This window comes from Cryptomeria japonica, chromosome 2 (genome assembly GCF_030272615.1).
Source record: "Cryptomeria japonica chromosome 2, Sugi_1.0, whole genome shotgun sequence".
Lineage (NCBI taxonomy): Eukaryota > Viridiplantae > Streptophyta > Pinopsida > Cupressales > Cupressaceae > Cryptomeria > Cryptomeria japonica.
The window spans coordinates 185,656,319-185,674,592 of NC_081406.1; the positions used below are offsets into that span (position 1 = coordinate 185,656,319).

The following is an 18,274-nucleotide window of genomic DNA, read 5'->3' on the forward strand; positions in this document are numbered from 1 at the left end:
TTTCATTCGGAGGCATCTTCATCTGCAGTATTATACAAGGCTTCTTATTGGTGGCATCATTTTCATGTTTCCACATTTAAATATTTTATCATGATGTATGCTCTTGCTTGAGGAATGTTGTACTTGCACTATCATAAAGTGCCACACCTCTTTGTATCATGTCATTATTGACTATTTGATGTAATCCTCTTGTACATGTAGATTAGGAATATCTTGTGAGACTTGGTGCATGGCTCCAGTTGAGACTTATATTGTACACATTTGTGCATGTCCCCCATGAGACTTGGATTGCACTAGTATTTCTACCATTTATGAGTATCCAGATGATGCTCAAAGTAGGTTGTCTCCATGCCTGATCTTCTTTTTGTTGCAGCGAGTGATTCATCATCATCGACTTGGTACCTAGTTTTGTCACACTTTGACATTATTGGTGCAACATTGGCTCTCTTTCTTCCTTATAGGGAGGTATTTTGGTCAACATCATTGGACCATCTTTGCAGGAGATTCATCATTGAGAGCATTGTGTGCTTTCATCATCTCTCTTTTGGGGGAGGGGTTTTTCCCATTGGGTTTTCTCTCTTTCTTTGTTTATGGGAGATTTCATTTTCATTTGTCCATGGGTACCTAACATGGCCTTGTAGCCGGGACCCATCTTGCATTGCTTAGTTGCATTTTAGACTTTAGTGCATTCCCCTAAGTTGCACTTAAGGGGGGGTGTTTGTGTAAATAATTATTCATCTTGGATATTATTACACTTTACTTAAGTTTACTTAGGAAATGCATTTCATAGTAGTTTGGGTGTGAGACACTTGGGCGTTTGTACCACATTGGGATAGTATGTGTAGAAGAATTTCCACTTTTTGTGGACTTATCTTGCTGCTACATTCCACATTCAATGGGTGATCCACCTCATGTGGAATATTATATTGTTTCTCTTACCTACCCACACCTATTCCCTACCTATCCATGTTTCTTATTAAGTCACATGTCATGTTTGTGTGCTCACATATCTATATAGCCTTGCCTATATAAGTAGACTCATATTCCATGTATGTAACGATTGATGGTACAGTTGATCGGTATTTTCATCTTGATAGAATATAGTTTATTTCTATCATCTATTTTGTTCTATCTTATTTGTGTTTTCCATTGCCTCTAGATGCTGGCAAAATCTCACAAAAGAATGAATCCCCTTAAATCCCCTTAAGACCACTTAGAACACCTTAGGACAACATAATTAGATGAATCCAAACAACATAATTAAATGAAACAATATGTGTGTAAATATAAATGAAATTAATGTACATAGATGAATAAAATGAATCCATGCATGTGTAAAAATATAAAAGAATCAATCCCCTTAAATACCCCCTTAAATCCCCTTAAGACCACTTAGAACACCTTAGGACAACATAATTAGATGAATCCAATAAAAATAATTAAATGAAACAATATATGTGTAAATATAAATGAAATGAATGTACATAGATGAATAAAGTGAATCCATGCATGTGTAAAAATATAAAAGAATCAATCCCCTTAAATACCCCCTTAAACCCCCTTAAGACCACTTAAAACACCTTAGGACAAAATAATTAGATGAATCCAAACAACATAATAAAATGAAACAATATATGTGTAATATAAATGAAATGAATGTACATAGATTAATAAAATGAATCCATGCATGTGTAAAAATATAAAAGAATCAATGACGCAAATATCCCCTTAAATGCCCTTAAGACCACTTAAAACACCTTAGGTCACCATAATTAGATGAATCCAAATAACCTAATTAAATGAAAAAATATATGTGTAAATATAAATGAAATGAATAAATAGATGAATAAAACAAGTAAAATCAATGTATAAAACGTAAAATAAATGCATCAACAAAACTAAATTTCCACAAGTTATCCAAATTGCTACACATGTCTAGATATATCTAAATATATATATGAGTTTCTCAAAATACTTGACCTATCTAATATATTTTACTTGTTCAAACATAACAAGTGAACTTAAAGCTCATGGTACATATAATCTGGATCCTCCCTATCTTTTATAATTTCTAAAAAAATTTCATGATCTTCAATAGGAAACCACCACTTTTGGTTGCCACGTCCTCTTTTTGGCAATGTCCCCAACTGCAATCTTGTCGCTATTACTAAGTGATTATAGTGTACAACTTTTTGGCTAGGCATATAATCAATGAATGTTACACCATTTGTATCTATCTTTATTTGTTGGTAATAGGTGCCTTCAACAACAATTGAACTAGTGGGATATTGTTGCCCATTATCATCACTGACTGATTCCAATAACTTGCATTTTGGTTGTGTGCATCTCAGTAGATAATAATCTACACTTTTGGTATTGTTAGGATCAACAATCACTGCAAAAATATCACCTGTGAAAATAGATTGCGCATGTATATATATTACAAGCAATATTAGTTCATTACACATTTTTAAATTAATGAAGAATTTAAAAATTTGTACATGTACATATATGTAATTTACAAACTATGCATGCACGCACCTGTAACAACTAAATCAGAAACACGTTCATAATCAACTGAATATAGAGGATCATGAATATCAATAATGTCACTATCTTTGTAAGGAGGCATTGTGATAAAATATTTCATATCCCATTGCAAAACATATCCATTAGCAATATTTTGACAATGAGTATCTCTGTTGTTCACAATGCAATCAACACAAAAGCATGATTTTCCTCTTGCAAGAATAACACAAGGCTTGCTAAATCCCGTAGTCATGACTTGATTAAAAATTATAATACCATTAATTGAGTGACAATTATAAGGACTTGATCGATCAATATCTGATAATACATACAAAAATTATTTAGTCAATTTTAGTTCATTTCACACACACATATATATACACTTGAATTTTAAAAATAATTGAAGAACACCAAGAATGTTTAAGAAATTATATGTATACCTTTAACTTCCCAAAAATAACACTTGTTGTAAGTTGTATCATGACCAACAAAATGATTTTTGCACCATTCAATAATATCATTACAATTATGTATGGTGTTACCTATACAAAATCTCTTTCTTTAGAAAATTGGACAACCCACATGTGTATATATATATATATATTTGTGTGTGTGTGTGTGTGTGTGTGTGTGTGTGTGTGTGTGTGTGTGTGTATTAATCTATGAAGATAATTTACCTGCAAGTTCATGTTGGCGAAGTGCATGCTTCACACATGCTCCTTCTCCATCATCGTCTCCTTTTCCATGTCCACTCTCAAAGAAGTTCCACAAAAACTTTATGATACGTCGAGCATGTTGTAGGGATAACCAGTTAAAAGATTTTGTAGACTTAAATTGCCCTGACATGAATAACATATATATGAAATATATATATTTAAACTTTGACTTGTTATAAACAATCAAATCATATATATATATAAACTTAAATAATCAATTTCAAATCTAATGTACTTACCGGCACATCCATCTAACCAAATCCAATGTTGTGTACATTCTATCCCACAATCTTTAATATCTTAAAAAAAAAATCCAAAATAATATGCTTCATAGCTCCTATCATGACATGTATAATCACTAATATAGAAATGGACCTCCTTGATGATAATGTGTTAATTTTAAGTACTCTCTATACCTTCCACATGAAATTGTGCATGTCTATAGCAAACTTGTACAAATATTGCAACTTAATTAGAATGATAATATTGACTTTTAATTTCTGTGTGAGGACTAAATGTATAGTTCTCAGAGAAATCTACAATTGAAAGAATACAACCTAGTGGAAAACAATTCTTTGAATCATGAAACTATTTAGTCTACCATCTTGCACCATGACAATGTTGGATATGTGGATATATCATATTATAAAATCTATCTATAAACTGAATGTAGGGAAATTCACACTCTTTCAACATAATATTTTTGGATTCAGTTCATGACTTTGGTATGTCTCATATTCAAATCTCTTCCATATAACTAGTGCATGAATATCCATATTCTCTATTTGCAACACAAACTTACTCAAAAATCCACAATCATTGCATTCACCTTTTATACATTGTATTTTGAACTCATAAAAATCTTCTAATTTATCACATAAAATAGACTTCACAAATTGTCTTGTACTTGTAGGAATGACTAGATTTGGATTAATTGTTGCCATGAACTTCTTATATGATTGCAAGTGTAGATTAAATTCAACATGATTTCGACAACAACAAGTTTCACGTACCTTATTAATGCGTACAAAGCAACGACAAAATCTCTCAAACATCCTTTGGCAAATCTGTACATCTAAATATTCTTGCTTGAATGCTTCAAACAATTCACTTTGTGTTGTATCTAAGAAATGTTTTGGATGTGTAATATTTTTACCATCTTCATATATCATCTGTATAGTATCCCTTCTATTGGAGGAAACATGAGATTGGTTCATCCAATAATCAATGACTTGTCTTTTTACATCTTTAGAAATTCTATCTTTTCTAGGAACCCTACAGATATTTACCCAATTCTTTTCAACGTTTTGATCTAACATATTTCTCTTCCTAATGTATCTTTTAACAGTTCTTCTAGATACATTCATTAATTGATAAAATTCATTAACTTGTTTTTTACGAGTCAATTCCTTACTAGTAATCATAGTCATCAATGCTCTACATGCAACACTTAAATCAACACCTCGACTTGTGTTCTCAATACAATTAAATGCTTCTTGTAAATTTTCAATTATAGTTACTTTTAGTAATGTATCACTTGAACTTTTCTTATTACCAACACCCAACAAGTCCAAAACAGGTTTCATTTCCGTTTTCCAAAATAACTTAGCAAATAATTGTGCTATTTCAACAATAGACTTATTTTTAAAATAATCATCCCACAAATTCTTACAATGAAATTTTAATGTGCTTTCAGGTATCATATCTTTAGATGGAATTTCATTGAAAAGACTATCTTCATCCATTTCCATCATATTTTTCATACCAAAAAAAATATTTTCATCTCGTACCTAAGTAGATGACTACATTTTGTATGACCTTTCATCTTATCATCCCTTTTACGATTATACAACCTTGATCTAGTCCTCTTATTCCCCATTGCAAAAAATATTTAGATCTTCAAAATTTTGTGCTTTGAACCTAAAAACAACACATGCAAATATGCATATCTTCAAAATTTAGTGCTTTGAACTAAAAAAGGTTATATATCTAATAACTTTTCATTGGTTCTTAACAAAAGAATGTAATTAGTGAAATGTATAAATAATTTTGCATTCTTAAACTTAACATGTGTAAATTTTATCCATTTAGATCATTTGACTTGAAGTCCAATTTTTATAATTTAGAAAATGAAAAAATAAGGCTCAAGAAATTTAGGAGCATTGATAAAAAGTAAGAAATTAAGCATACTTCAATTAGATACATTTGACTGTATGCAATGTACATATGAACATGATTTAATAACATTAATTGCTTGAAATCACTTAGGTAATATATATAGAGAATTTGAGTCAAATATTAGGAAATAAAATATAATATCAAAATCTTCGCCCCTTTACAAAATAAGAAATATTCGCTCCTCTATAATCTTCCTACTCGCTCCAAAATGCCACTTTATTTGAAAAAAAAATGATTGTTTGCAAAAATAACTCTTATTATTTTCACACTTGATTGATTTGGTTTTTTTAATGCTAAAAATAATTCTTTTTTATATGTGGTTCAAGCGACTAGAAGCTTGTACGATTGGTCACGTCATCCCTCATAGTTCTGGTCGGAACCCTTCTGGCCAGAACATTTCCGGTTGGAACCCTTCCAGCCAAAACATTTCTAGTTGGAACGTTTCCAATCGGAAAGGCTTATGTGGAATGCCAAGTAGCAGCCACATCAACAAAAATGATGATTTTCTCAAACTTGTCACTTCAGCAACAAAATTCAATAGGTAAGTTAAACTTATTAAAAAAATTAAAAATACCCTTTTTTATAAATCAAAGTCATGATTCTACTCATATAATTTTTTTAATGTTTTGATTACATTTAATATATATAAAATTAAAAATACTACAACTAGGTATTCTTTTGTTCAATATGAATCTTCTTTGAAAAAAAAAAATCACTTCAAAAAAGTTGAACAAAAATACGGTGCACTAGAAGAGAGAGTCTTTTCCAAAAGGGCATTTTTAGTTTTTGGATTATCATTAATTGAATAGACAAATTGTGGTGGGAGACAAAAACTGTCAAATTCTGATGTATTCGACTTCCAAATGCTATTACAAAGAAAATATACATCAACTTTTTAAAAAAAAAAATTCATGCACTATATAAATATGTGATCTATAACTGATATCAAAATGAAAAAAAAAGGTTGATTTACATTTACTTTTGAGGTGGGAACCAAACCCCCTGTTTTTCAACGTTTTCAGCAATAAAAAAATAGACTTTAAAGCTAAAAAAGACATATAAATTATTGACAAAAGAAATTTCAAAAAATAGTAGAATTAAACTTCAACACATTTTACACATTTCATCAGTTTACATCATCTTCAAATTCAAAATGCAAATGATACTTTTATGGTGACGAAATTGAATAGTTATTGTTGTGTTAGCCTTTTCCTTTGTAAAAGTGTGACACAAGTTAGTACTTTTTCCCTAACCCTAATCCTAATAATAACCATGATATAAACACTAATATTAATCCTAACACTAACCCTTAACCCTTACCCTAACCATGATGTAATTCCTAAGCCCTAGCCATAATGTTAACCATAAACCTAACCCTAACTCCAACCCCAACTGTGATGTAAACCATAACCCTAACCATAATCCTAACCATAACTCTAAATATTAACCCTAACCTAACCATAACCATAGACCCTAACCCTAATAATAATCCTTAGCCCTAACCATAAAACCTAATCCTAACCATAACCCTAACCCTAACCATAACTTGAAACCTATCCCTAATCCTAAGAATAAATCCTATCCATAATCCTAAACCTACGCTTAAAACCTAACCCAAACCATAACCCTATCCCTAGCCTTAATCTTAAACCCTAACCCCAACCCTAATCCTCAATGTAACCCTAAGCATGATGTAAATCCTAACCCTAACCCTAAGCATGATGTTAATCATGACCCTAACCCTAATCCTAACCCTAACCCTAACCTTAATCCTAACCCTATGCATAATCCTAACCATGAACCTTGCCATAATCCCAAACCTAACCATAACACTATCCATTAACCTAAACTTAACTATAATGTATACCCTAACCATAATCCCAAATCATAACTGTAACCATAATCCTAAAATCTAACACTAACCCTAACCTAAAAGATAACCATAATCCTAATACTATCACTAACTATTATATACCCCTAACCATCATCATAACTATAATATTAACCCTACCCCAAAACCTAACCCTAACCCTAGCATTGTCCCTAACTATGATACACCCCTAACTGTAAACATAATCCTAACTATAACCCTAAACCTAACCATAATTATAATAATAACCCTAATCCTAATCCCTAACCCTAATAATAACCCAATTCATGATTAAAATCCTAACCATAACCCTAATGCTAAACCTAACCCTAACCATGGTGTAAACCCTAACATTAATCCTAATAGTAACCCTTAATACTAACCCTAACCTTAACTTTACCCCTAAATTGAGTTATATCTCTAACCATAAGCCGTAACCCTAACCTTGAATCTATCTCTAAGACAAAACTTAACTCTATTTCAAACCCTAAACTTAGGTCTAAACCTATCCATTAACCTAAGCCTAACTATGATATAAAGCCTAACTAGAATCTAAACCATAACTCTAACCATAATCCTAAAGTCTAACCCTAACCCTACCTCAAAAGATAATTCTTATCCTAAGATTATCTCAAAGTGTTATATACCCCTAACCATAATCATAATCCTATCTATAACCCTAAACCTAACCATAATCCTAACAATAACCCTAATCCTAAGTCTAACCCTATCCATTAACCTATTTACCTAACTAATCATAATCCTAAATTATAATTCTAACCATAATCCTAAAGTCTAACCCTAACCTTACCCCAAAAGTTAAGCCAAATCCTAACAATATCCCTAACTATTATATACCCATAACCATAATCATAATTGTAATCATAATGCTAACCCTAGCTTGAGAATTATACCTAACTATGATACACCCCTAATCGTAACAATAATCCTAACTATAACCCTAAACCTAACCATAATCCTAGTAATAACCCCAATCCTCATAATAACCCTAATCACAATGTAATTCTTAACCGCAACCCTAACGCTAAACCTAACCCTAACCATGGTATATACCCTAATATTAATCCTAACAATAACCCTTAACACTAACCCTAATCATGACATAAACCCTAACCCACCCATAATCCTAATAATAACCATAACCCTAAGCCTAATCATAATCTGAACCCTAAACCCCAACCTTAATCAAAATCCTAACCATAACCCTAATCCTAATATTAACCTAGCCCTAACGCTCAACCCAACCATGACATAAACCATAACCATAATTGTAATCCTAACCATAACTCTAATCATAAATCTAAATCCTGACCCTAACAATAATCCCCAACCCTAAACTTAAAACCTAACCCTAACCATAACCCCAACCTTCACCATGTGGTAAATCCTAATGCTAACCATGATGTAAATACTAACCCTAACCCAATCCTTAACCCTGATCATGATGTAAATCCTAACCCTAACCCTAAACCCAAACCTAGACATTATGTAAGCTCTACCATGATCCTAAACCTAACTATAAATACTATCCCAAACCATAACCCTAACACTAACCATGATTCAAGCCCTAACCCTAAGCATAATCGTAACCCCTAACCCTATCCATAATGCTAACAATAACCCTAATCATGATATAAATTCCAACCATAACCCTAACCCTAAACCTAACCCTAACCATGATGTAAACCGTAACTTTAATCCTAACACTGACACTAACTCTTAACCATAACCCTAACCATGATGTAAACCATAACACTAGCCATATTTCTAACAATAATTGTAATCCTAAGCTTAACCATAATCCAAACCCTAACCCTAACCCCAACCCCAACCATGATGTAACTCCTACCCCTAACCATAACACTAAACCCTCATCATAACCGTAACCCTAACCATAATCCTAACATTAATCCTAACTTCTAACCCTAACCATGATATAAACCATAACCGTAGCCCTAACAATGATGTAAACCTTAACCTTAACCATAATACTAACCTTAACCTTAACCCTATCCAACCATAATACTAACCGTTTAACTAACCATTTAATAAAATTTTCTATTATGATTAAATAAAGTTTAATATATCTTACATTTTATTATATTCTTTAATCTTGCAAGATATATAAAATTTCATATTTCTTTGCATGGTAATATAAAATTCAAAATAGAACTATAAAATAATAATAATTGAAACAAGTGCCACATAGTGGCGAGTACTTGCCTTAATAATTTTTAGTTTAATAATAATATTTGTTATAATTATTAGAAATATTTAAATTTATTGTAACTAATATTAGCCAATCATTTACAAGTAAAATAATTTTTGTATTGGCTAAGGCAAGTATAACATATTAGAAAAACCTCCCTTATTTAAAATGAAAGGTATGACTTTTTCTTTTGTGAATATATAAGATTTTGATTATTATTATTAATTTATATTATTAAAATAATATATTCTTTTTATTTTATTTTTTAAGTTGTAAAAATAAACCTTTGAATAATTCATTTGTTTGGAAAAAAATTTAAAAATAAACCAATTTAATTTTTTTTAAATAAGTTAATAAATCAAAAAATGTTATTAAAACTTTTATAACTTATATTATATGTGAATAAACTCATAATTTATATTATTATATTATAATGCAATGAATATTTTAGATCAATTTTTTTTTAATGTTTCTGAAATTTAGTTTATTTTGATCATAAATTAAAGAACATTTTAAATATAATACATATTTTTAAAATATATATATATATTTTAATCTTGTTCATAGGTGAACTGCCTATTACAACAAATAATGAATTAAAATTTAACCTAATGAATTAAAATTTAACCTGAGATTATGTGTTGTTCTGAAAAACCCGCCTATAAGAGGCAAAACGATATTAGCCAATTGTTTGCAACAAAAATAATTTTTGTAAATTATAATGTTAACAAATGTGCATCTATACTATAAAATAAATTAAAAAAATTTAAAGAAAGAAAAATAATTGTTTTTCATTGGTCTAAACATTTTTTTTTAATAACCATATAAACACAACAAATGAATTTCTAACGACAAGTACTAATAATAATATTTACATATTATTGCCACAAACATTAATAATATAATATTATATAATTCTATTTTGAATTTTTTATTGTTTATTATGTTGCCCTCCACTACTACAATTACTTTTACATGATCTTCCAAGCTGTTTCGGGAATGAATATATAGATTATGATTAACTTTATTATTCCAACCTAAATTGTAGTTTGATTCCCATACTCTTATTACATTCATTTCTTATTTTCTACAACTTCTTTAATAAGATTGGAATGGAAAACTAAATGAATAAATTATACTTGTCTAATCTATCATTCTTTAATAAATGTTCAAAGGCATTCCATCCTGCCATAACCAGTCTGACAACCGAATCTCAACATTTCAGATGATTCATATTTGGAAAATTGATCTCAAGATTTCAATGATACATATTTATAAAATAATTTCATATATAAAAAATAAGAAGTGCTACATGATCTATATAAAATCACAGCAACGTAGGCCATGCCTTATTGCATCTTAATATTTAGAATGTCCTTATTCAGACTCCGTTCATAAAACCCTACACCACAATAGACAAAACCAGTATTGTAGGAATGCCAATACCCTCAATTATCAGGACGCAAGGGAAATAATTTCAATGTTCTTATATCAAAGGGCTCTACCGATGAATTCCTACGAGCTCCGCTATCCACTTCCTCTTCTTCCTCCTCTTCCTGCATATTAATATACATTTTGTTCAGAAAGATGCCGTAATCTTATTCATACAACATATAATCCGAAAGACAACCCAAAATGTATAAACGCGGTTTCATACTTGTCCAGAGCTCTTATTCTCAGATGACCTCTTCGAACGAAATAAAGAAGTCCAGTTGCGCGGCTTAAAAACTGCGGGCCATTTTAAGGCTGAAATATACAATTTTTAGGTTAGTTAAACTTAAAAGCAAATGTAAACAATAAATCTGTAAGAATTTATTCTTATGTTTTACTGTTTCTAGATTATTGTTTGAATGAAAAAATCATAAAGAATAGGAGAAATCTAATGATAAATTATAGGATGTGATATGAAAGATTATCCAGAAACGGCAAAGTATCTGAATAATAAATTGTAAAAATCTAATGTCATTAAGAATCGATGCCCCTAATCACATGATGTTTCTGGTCTTTCTCTCTTCCGTTTCTCTCTGGCAGCGGCATTCTGAAACCAGAAGAAGACGTTTTTGACTTCAACTGGTCCATGGAGCTGCAGCTCTGCAGTAATGCGGTTTACTTGCTCCACAGAAGGCTTTCTAGTTCCATTTGCGAAAAAGGACTCCAGTATTCTTTTTTGGCTTTCTGTTGGCTTCCATCTACTGGAAACACTCCTCATGCCTGTGCTCTCAATAACACTGGTAGATCTGGTGAGCCTGGAATCTGAAGAAAACAAAATAATAGGTTATTCTACGGCAATAAACAACATCGTACCGAATTGAAAAAACTAGACTTTTAAATAAAATGTGAACAACCCAATTCGTTATATAAAATCAGATCGACCCAGTTGGTTTACCTGCAGCGGATCCGCTATCCATTATGTTTCGCAGGCCCTAAACTCGAAATATCCTCAGAAACTGAAGTTACTTCTATAAACCTAGAGAGCTTACCCAGCAGAATATCTCAGGTAACTCGAAGCCGATGGTAGGTAGTCAAAGGATAAGGGTGGTATAAATAAGCAGAATACGAGAGACAAACTAGCACATGGGTGTCAAAGTTGATTGGATAAAGAGGAAAATAAGTCCGAGAAAGTGATTTCCATCGGTTTAGTGTGAAGGGGTTGGGGACAAACTAATACATGAAGGGTAAAGGAAAAGGAGTAGAATCAATGGATTTTGGGAAGGAGGAAAATGAGTTAGGTGGAAGGGAAGTGTTTTCTACCGTGTGATATGAGCGAGTTGGCAACAAACTAATAAATGAATTTCAATGTTGATTGGGTAGAAAAAAAAGAAAGAGTAGAATCAATGGATTTTGGGAAGGATGAAAATGAGTTGGCCTAAGTGAAAATTTCTTCACCTTTTAATCAAATAATATTGAATGAGTTATGAGGTATGTCAATGGATTTTGGGAAAGAAGAAAATGAGTACGGTTAAAGGATAGAGTTCTCAATAATATTTGATGAATAAATTTAAGGTATTTTCTTATTAGATTTAAGGTAAAATTGATTTTGAGTGTCTCATTGGCGAAGCGTTCTATAACTGTTAAAAAAGAATTAGTGGATGTAAATAATTATTTAGAGTTTTTAGAGTAGTGGGAGTTGTCAACTAGAATAAAAAGATGCTGTGTCATTTCAAATGGTTAAAGTAAATATAAATTTATTAATTTAAGTAGTTAACCTCTAAATTTGTAAATAAAATTTTAATGCATTTTTGGTAATAAGAGTTTGAAGGAGTTTAGAAATAGTATAGATCTAATACACTTATTCAAAGAAGTCAAAGATTTATCAATTTGAAGTTGTCTATTTATCAAAATTAATTTTTTTAAGCTCATCCAAAATTGATTTTGATTATAATATAAAAAATTGATAGAAACAAAACTAAAATTCTTGTAATATCTAGAACACATGTCAAAAAACTATTTTATTATCACCTTAAAATTTCATAAAAATGTATTCCTTCTTATTAAATAAGAATACCAAAATCTAATCATTTTCAAATAAAAAATTTGGCATAGAAAGTTAATAATTATTCAAAGAAATAAATTATGTAAGAGATGAACAATGTTTCTCATGTGAAAATTTGTTATATATACCAAAAAAAAAAATAATGATTATAACTCTTAATATATCACTAGAATATTTTTTAAATAAGAAAATAAAACTAAAAAATCAAAGTCATAAGGCATGTTATGTGTTAAACAAACTTTGTTCCTCCTTTATAAATTATGATCATGATAAACTATAAATCAAACTCTCCATAATCCATAAAAATAAAAATTATTCAAAGAAATAAAATATGCTATATAATAATTGTAACATACATTACTAAAATAATTTGTTAAATTTATAAGAAAAAATAAAATAAAAAATTATACTATCTATTCAACACTCTTTAATCCTTCCCTACAAATGATAATTATAATCAAATCTTAAAAATGTAATTTCCATGATTCTTGAAAATTAATATTTATTCATAAAAATAAAATATATTAAAAAAATCAACATATTTATTATATGAAAAATCATTTATACATAGATAATAATTATAATTTTCAATACATCGTCTAATAATTTATTAATTAAACACTCTTTATTCTTTATCTATAAATGATTTGTCTTATTTCATTTATACAGATAAAATCTTCACTTCAAAATCTTCTTGTTTATGGTTATCTTCTTGTTTATGCTTTGAGTCTTTTTATGATCCCCTCCAAATATGTTGATGCTATTGAGAAAATTCAAGAGAAAATTCAAAAAATATTCTTATGGTCTGGAGTTGAAGATAGGAAAAGGATGATGCCTTTGCTTGCTTGGGAGAAGGTTTGTTTACCTAAAGCTTTTGGGGGTCTTGGCTTAAGGGCAATTAAAGACTTTAATAATGTTTTTCTTGCTAAATAGGTTTTGAGGTCTTATGGTGATAGAAAGGATTGGAATTCGGTTTGGTTCACCAAATATCTTAATTCTATTCCTAATATGGTGTCTTTCAATCATTCCTCAGATATTCCATATCCTTCCTTCATCTGGAATAGAATTCTCAACGCTAAAAAGGTGGTTGAAGCTGGAGTTGGTTGGGTTTTAGGTAAGGGTTCTTGTATCAGATTTTGGGAAGATGTTTGGATTTTTTATTAACCCCTTTGTTTGTGCCCTGATCTACTTACCTTTGTCAATATTTGCAAAGCTAGATTTGGCTCTTTTTGTCTCTGACTACTGGCAGAATCATTCTTGGGTTAATCTGGAGGAAATCAATATTGTCTTTTATCCAATCCGGTAGGCTATGTTGTCCCTGTTTGTTAATCCTTCAGTTGAATATTGTTTCATTTGAAGGTTAACCCAAGATGGATGTTTCTCTATTGCTTCAGTTGTTAATAGATTGGTTTCCCCCCTTCCCTATCCCCATGTTTGGGCCATGGGTTAAAACCTCACCCCTAAAGTTAATATTTTTTTTTGGCTTCTACTCCAAAATAAAATACTTACTACTGACAACTTAAGTAAGAGAGGATTCTTGATCCCTAATAGGTGTCATTTGTGTCTCAATGCCAAAGAATATGTCTCACACCTTGTGCTTCACTGCCCCTTCATAGTTGACATTTGGAGTTTGGTCTTGAAGAAATGGAAGATAGCTTGGGTGTTTTCGGAGAAAGGTGGAAGATTTCTTTGTTCAATGGAACTATCCCTCATCCAATTCTTTTATCAAAATTCTTTGGTCCATGTTGTGTCCCTATTTCTCATGGCATGCTTGGAAGGAAAGAAACAAGGGAATCTTTTTATTCAGCTGAGATTTTTTTTGACAAGGTATGCTGAGCAATTCAAGAAAACTTGAAGTTAATTTGCAGTGGTATTAACCACCTTCCCTCCACTTCTATCTATGAGGAGGATAAGAGGATCTATGTGGAGTGGGGATTAGAGGATGATATTATAAAAATCAAAGAAAATAAATCTAGAGAAAATGTTGTCTGGAATTAGGCCCCGAAAGGATGGGTGAAAGTTAACTTTGATGGGGTAGCTAAGGGGAACCATGGACCTATTGGAGAGGTTAGGTGTGCTTAGGGATTCTAGAGGGCTTTGTGTAGCTACGGTGGCCCTGCCCTTGGGCTCTTAGACCAATCATATAGCTGAAGCTATGGCTGCTATGCAAAGTCTTATAATCATTGAGAAATTACAATATAAAAATTTTGGATAGAAGGGGATTCCTTAAATATTATCAAGTGCCTAAAAGGTTTGGCTAAGCCTTCTTGGAAAATTAAAAATATTATTATTAGAGCCCTTAAGATTATTGAAGGTTTTGATAGGTGTGTTATAGTGCATACCTATAGGGAAGAAAACAAGATTGCCAACACTTTTGCTAACTTAGGAGGTAAGTTATCGACCCCTTTTATGTGTCAAGACAAAAGCAATATGTCCTTAGAGGCTAAAGAGATTTTATTTTTTTGGATCATGTAAAGCGGAAAATCGCGATCGAACCCTAGTTGCTCTCCCCTCTTCCAACTCCAAGGAGAGAGAAGGGAGATTCACTAGGGTTGATGGTTTTCACTTAGGGGAGAGACTTTACATTCAAAAGAGGGGTTGAAACCCACAAGATCCAATCCCACACAATGCAAGATTGGATGCTAAATGAGTTTCAAGGGTTAAGACAGCAAGGCTACCCTCTTTTGTAAAGAATGTGCATAGAGGAATTGAGCTAGAAATGCATGGAAAGTGAGAAAGATTCGCTTATAAACTGAGATAGGGATACAGTATGAAGCTGCGGACCTGGAATTAGCAGTGAAATGTCGATACGGCGCTGTCCTGCAAATTTGAGCAAAAGTTGTCAGGACGATGGCGCTCGGCGCCACGGTCCTCCGAAAAATCCGCGAAACGAAGGGGCATCTGTTCGTCTCTGCACAAGGATTCCAGATCTTCAATTTCAGCCGCGTACCTACAACCTACACACAAAAAAGCGAAGACGATTGGGGGGTTAGGGATTAGGGGTTTGCCTTTAGGTCAAACCCCGGTTTTGGAATTAACCAAGAAATGAGCAAGAGCTGTAAATGTAAATGACTGTAAAACAAGTACTAATACCTTGTTCTAAGGATGTTTGTATCCTTATGTGCGAAGGTTTAGATGTTGTATGTTGTATGTTGTAGTAGTATGTGATCTCCTCTTCAATGGTTGAATCCTTGTCTTGAATGCAACACTTAGCCTTGAATGGAGACTTGAAATGATCAATTGCTTGAAGGAATGCTTGAATGCTTGAATGCTTGAGTATAGTTTCCACGCCTTTTTCATCATATCGAATGAAAGAGGAAAATGTAGTTTATATACTTGTCAATTAGGGCTGATAGACTGATTTTCCCGGCCTTAGGCCGACCACGAAAGATAATTTCCAAATTGCAAACAAAAAGACCCGAGACCCCTTAGGAGACCAAGCCCAAAATAGGACCCAGGGACCAGGGCGCTGGGCGCCCTGGTCCTGAAGGACCAGAGCACTGGGCCCTCTGGTCCCACCTCCCGGGACAGCAGGGTGCAAAGGAGGTTCAGGCCAGGGTGCAAGAAAATGCAGTTTTCAGTGTCATAATCAGGTTTCGGGGTCTCCATTCAAGTTGCGTATTACGTCGCCATCGTGAAGACCAAAATGCGGTCGAAATTGCAAGTGTCACAATTTTAGGATGCTACATTTAGCCCCCTCTTTAGCGGAAGTATGTATGCTCATACTTCCGGTAAAGTACAAGGAAACAACATTGAAAGACTTTCACCACGTCAAGGAGGCAAGACACACCAAGCCCCCAGTGGACTAAGGATCTTATGACTTTGATTGACAAAGTAAAAGGGAAGATCACGAGGGAGAACCATGACTGTCAGTAGTAAGGTTCCCTCACTATGAGTCATGCAAGAAAGATATCAAAAATTCTCAAGGCAAGGTTAAATTTGCCAAGAAATTCTCAAGTATCTTGAAAAGATATGAACGGGATGTATGCCCCCCTACGTTAAAGCGATCGCACACGCCTCACCGGGGGTGATTTCTTTAAGGTAGTGATACATATAAGAATGAGAAAGGAAAGGAGCACGTTATCGCAAGGATTTAGCCCCCAAGTGTGAGATAAGCCCAAGGATAATAGACACAAAACACAAAGCACAAGGTGACTTCGCTTTCCTCGGGGTCAGTATGCTGTATGATAATTCATGTATATATATCATATGTATGTATGCATAATTGTTCTTCATTCCCCAATCAAGGAAGGTCACCTAGAAGAAGGGAACACATGTGTCTTTTGAGTCAACATGAGAGAGACCAAAAGAGATCTCAATGCTTTGCATCGTCCTCAAGTAGACAACACCAAGGACAACAAATAGAAGAATGAGAATAACGTATAGAAGAAGTAACACAAGAGAGGAGGAGAGAATCTGCTATGCTAATGTATCTAGTCTAGCACGTCATCTACCCCCCGATCTTGCTGATCAATGTTTCGGGAAGGCAGGGAACACGCTAGAGGAGGAACATTCAACACAGCAGATGGAGCTATCACAAGATCCAAACAAGGGCTATGTTCATGTTCCAAGCCACATTGTTCTTGTCTAGGAGCTAGGATAAGTGCTTTAGAAAATTCATTAGATAAATGGTTATCAATATCAACAAGTTCATATTCACTATCAGAAGCAAGAGAAGTAACATTTTCATCATGCATAACATTTTCATCTATATCATCATCAAGATTTATAAAAATAGGGTCTTTAATTCGCACAGGATCAAGACCATCATGCATCTTATGTTTTGGAGATTTTGGAGAAAATGGAATAATGCTTGTTGAATGTGTTTTTGGAGATTGCAAAGTTTGAGAAGCAGCTGCTTGAGCTCTAAGACGACGCTTTCATCAGCGTTCATGTGCAGAACGATTTCGTCTAGTCTTAGTAGGAAGTGGAGAAGATTGAGGAGGAGGAATGTTCTCATCCCTATCACTTGGGTGTTTAGGTTGTGGTCTCTTAGGCTGGATAATAGGAGACGAAGAAGGTCTCTTCTCTCTATAAAAAGGAGGAGGAACTGCTCCATATAAGGGAGGAATATTTGGTTTAGGAAGGAGACCAAGTCCATCATGACAAGGAGGTATAGGTCTACTTTTAGGAAGTTTATTAGATATAGACATAGTCACATCCATAGGGATGGGTTGGGAATCTTCTTGAGGAAAGACATTAGTTTTATCTTTCAAAGGAAGAACTTCCTTCTCAAGAACGATAGGAATATCAAGTTT

At 32.6% G+C, this 18,274-nt stretch overlaps 1 protein-coding gene across 1 annotated transcript; it reads right to left on the reverse strand.

Moving 5' to 3' along the window:
* Positions 1 to 10,971: 10,971 nt before the first annotated feature.
* LOC131859673 (WUSCHEL-related homeobox 7-like) lies at positions 10,972 to 11,931 on the reverse strand. Its single transcript, XM_059213706.1, has 4 exons — positions 11,910 to 11,931; positions 11,513 to 11,776; positions 11,181 to 11,269; positions 10,972 to 11,079 (listed from the first exon to the last, which is right to left on the reverse strand). Exons 1-4 carry the CDS (start codon positions 11,929 to 11,931, stop codon positions 10,972 to 10,974), a joined length of 483 nt encoding a protein of 160 aa, XP_059069689.1.
* Positions 11,932 to 18,274: the final 6,343 nt, after the last annotated feature.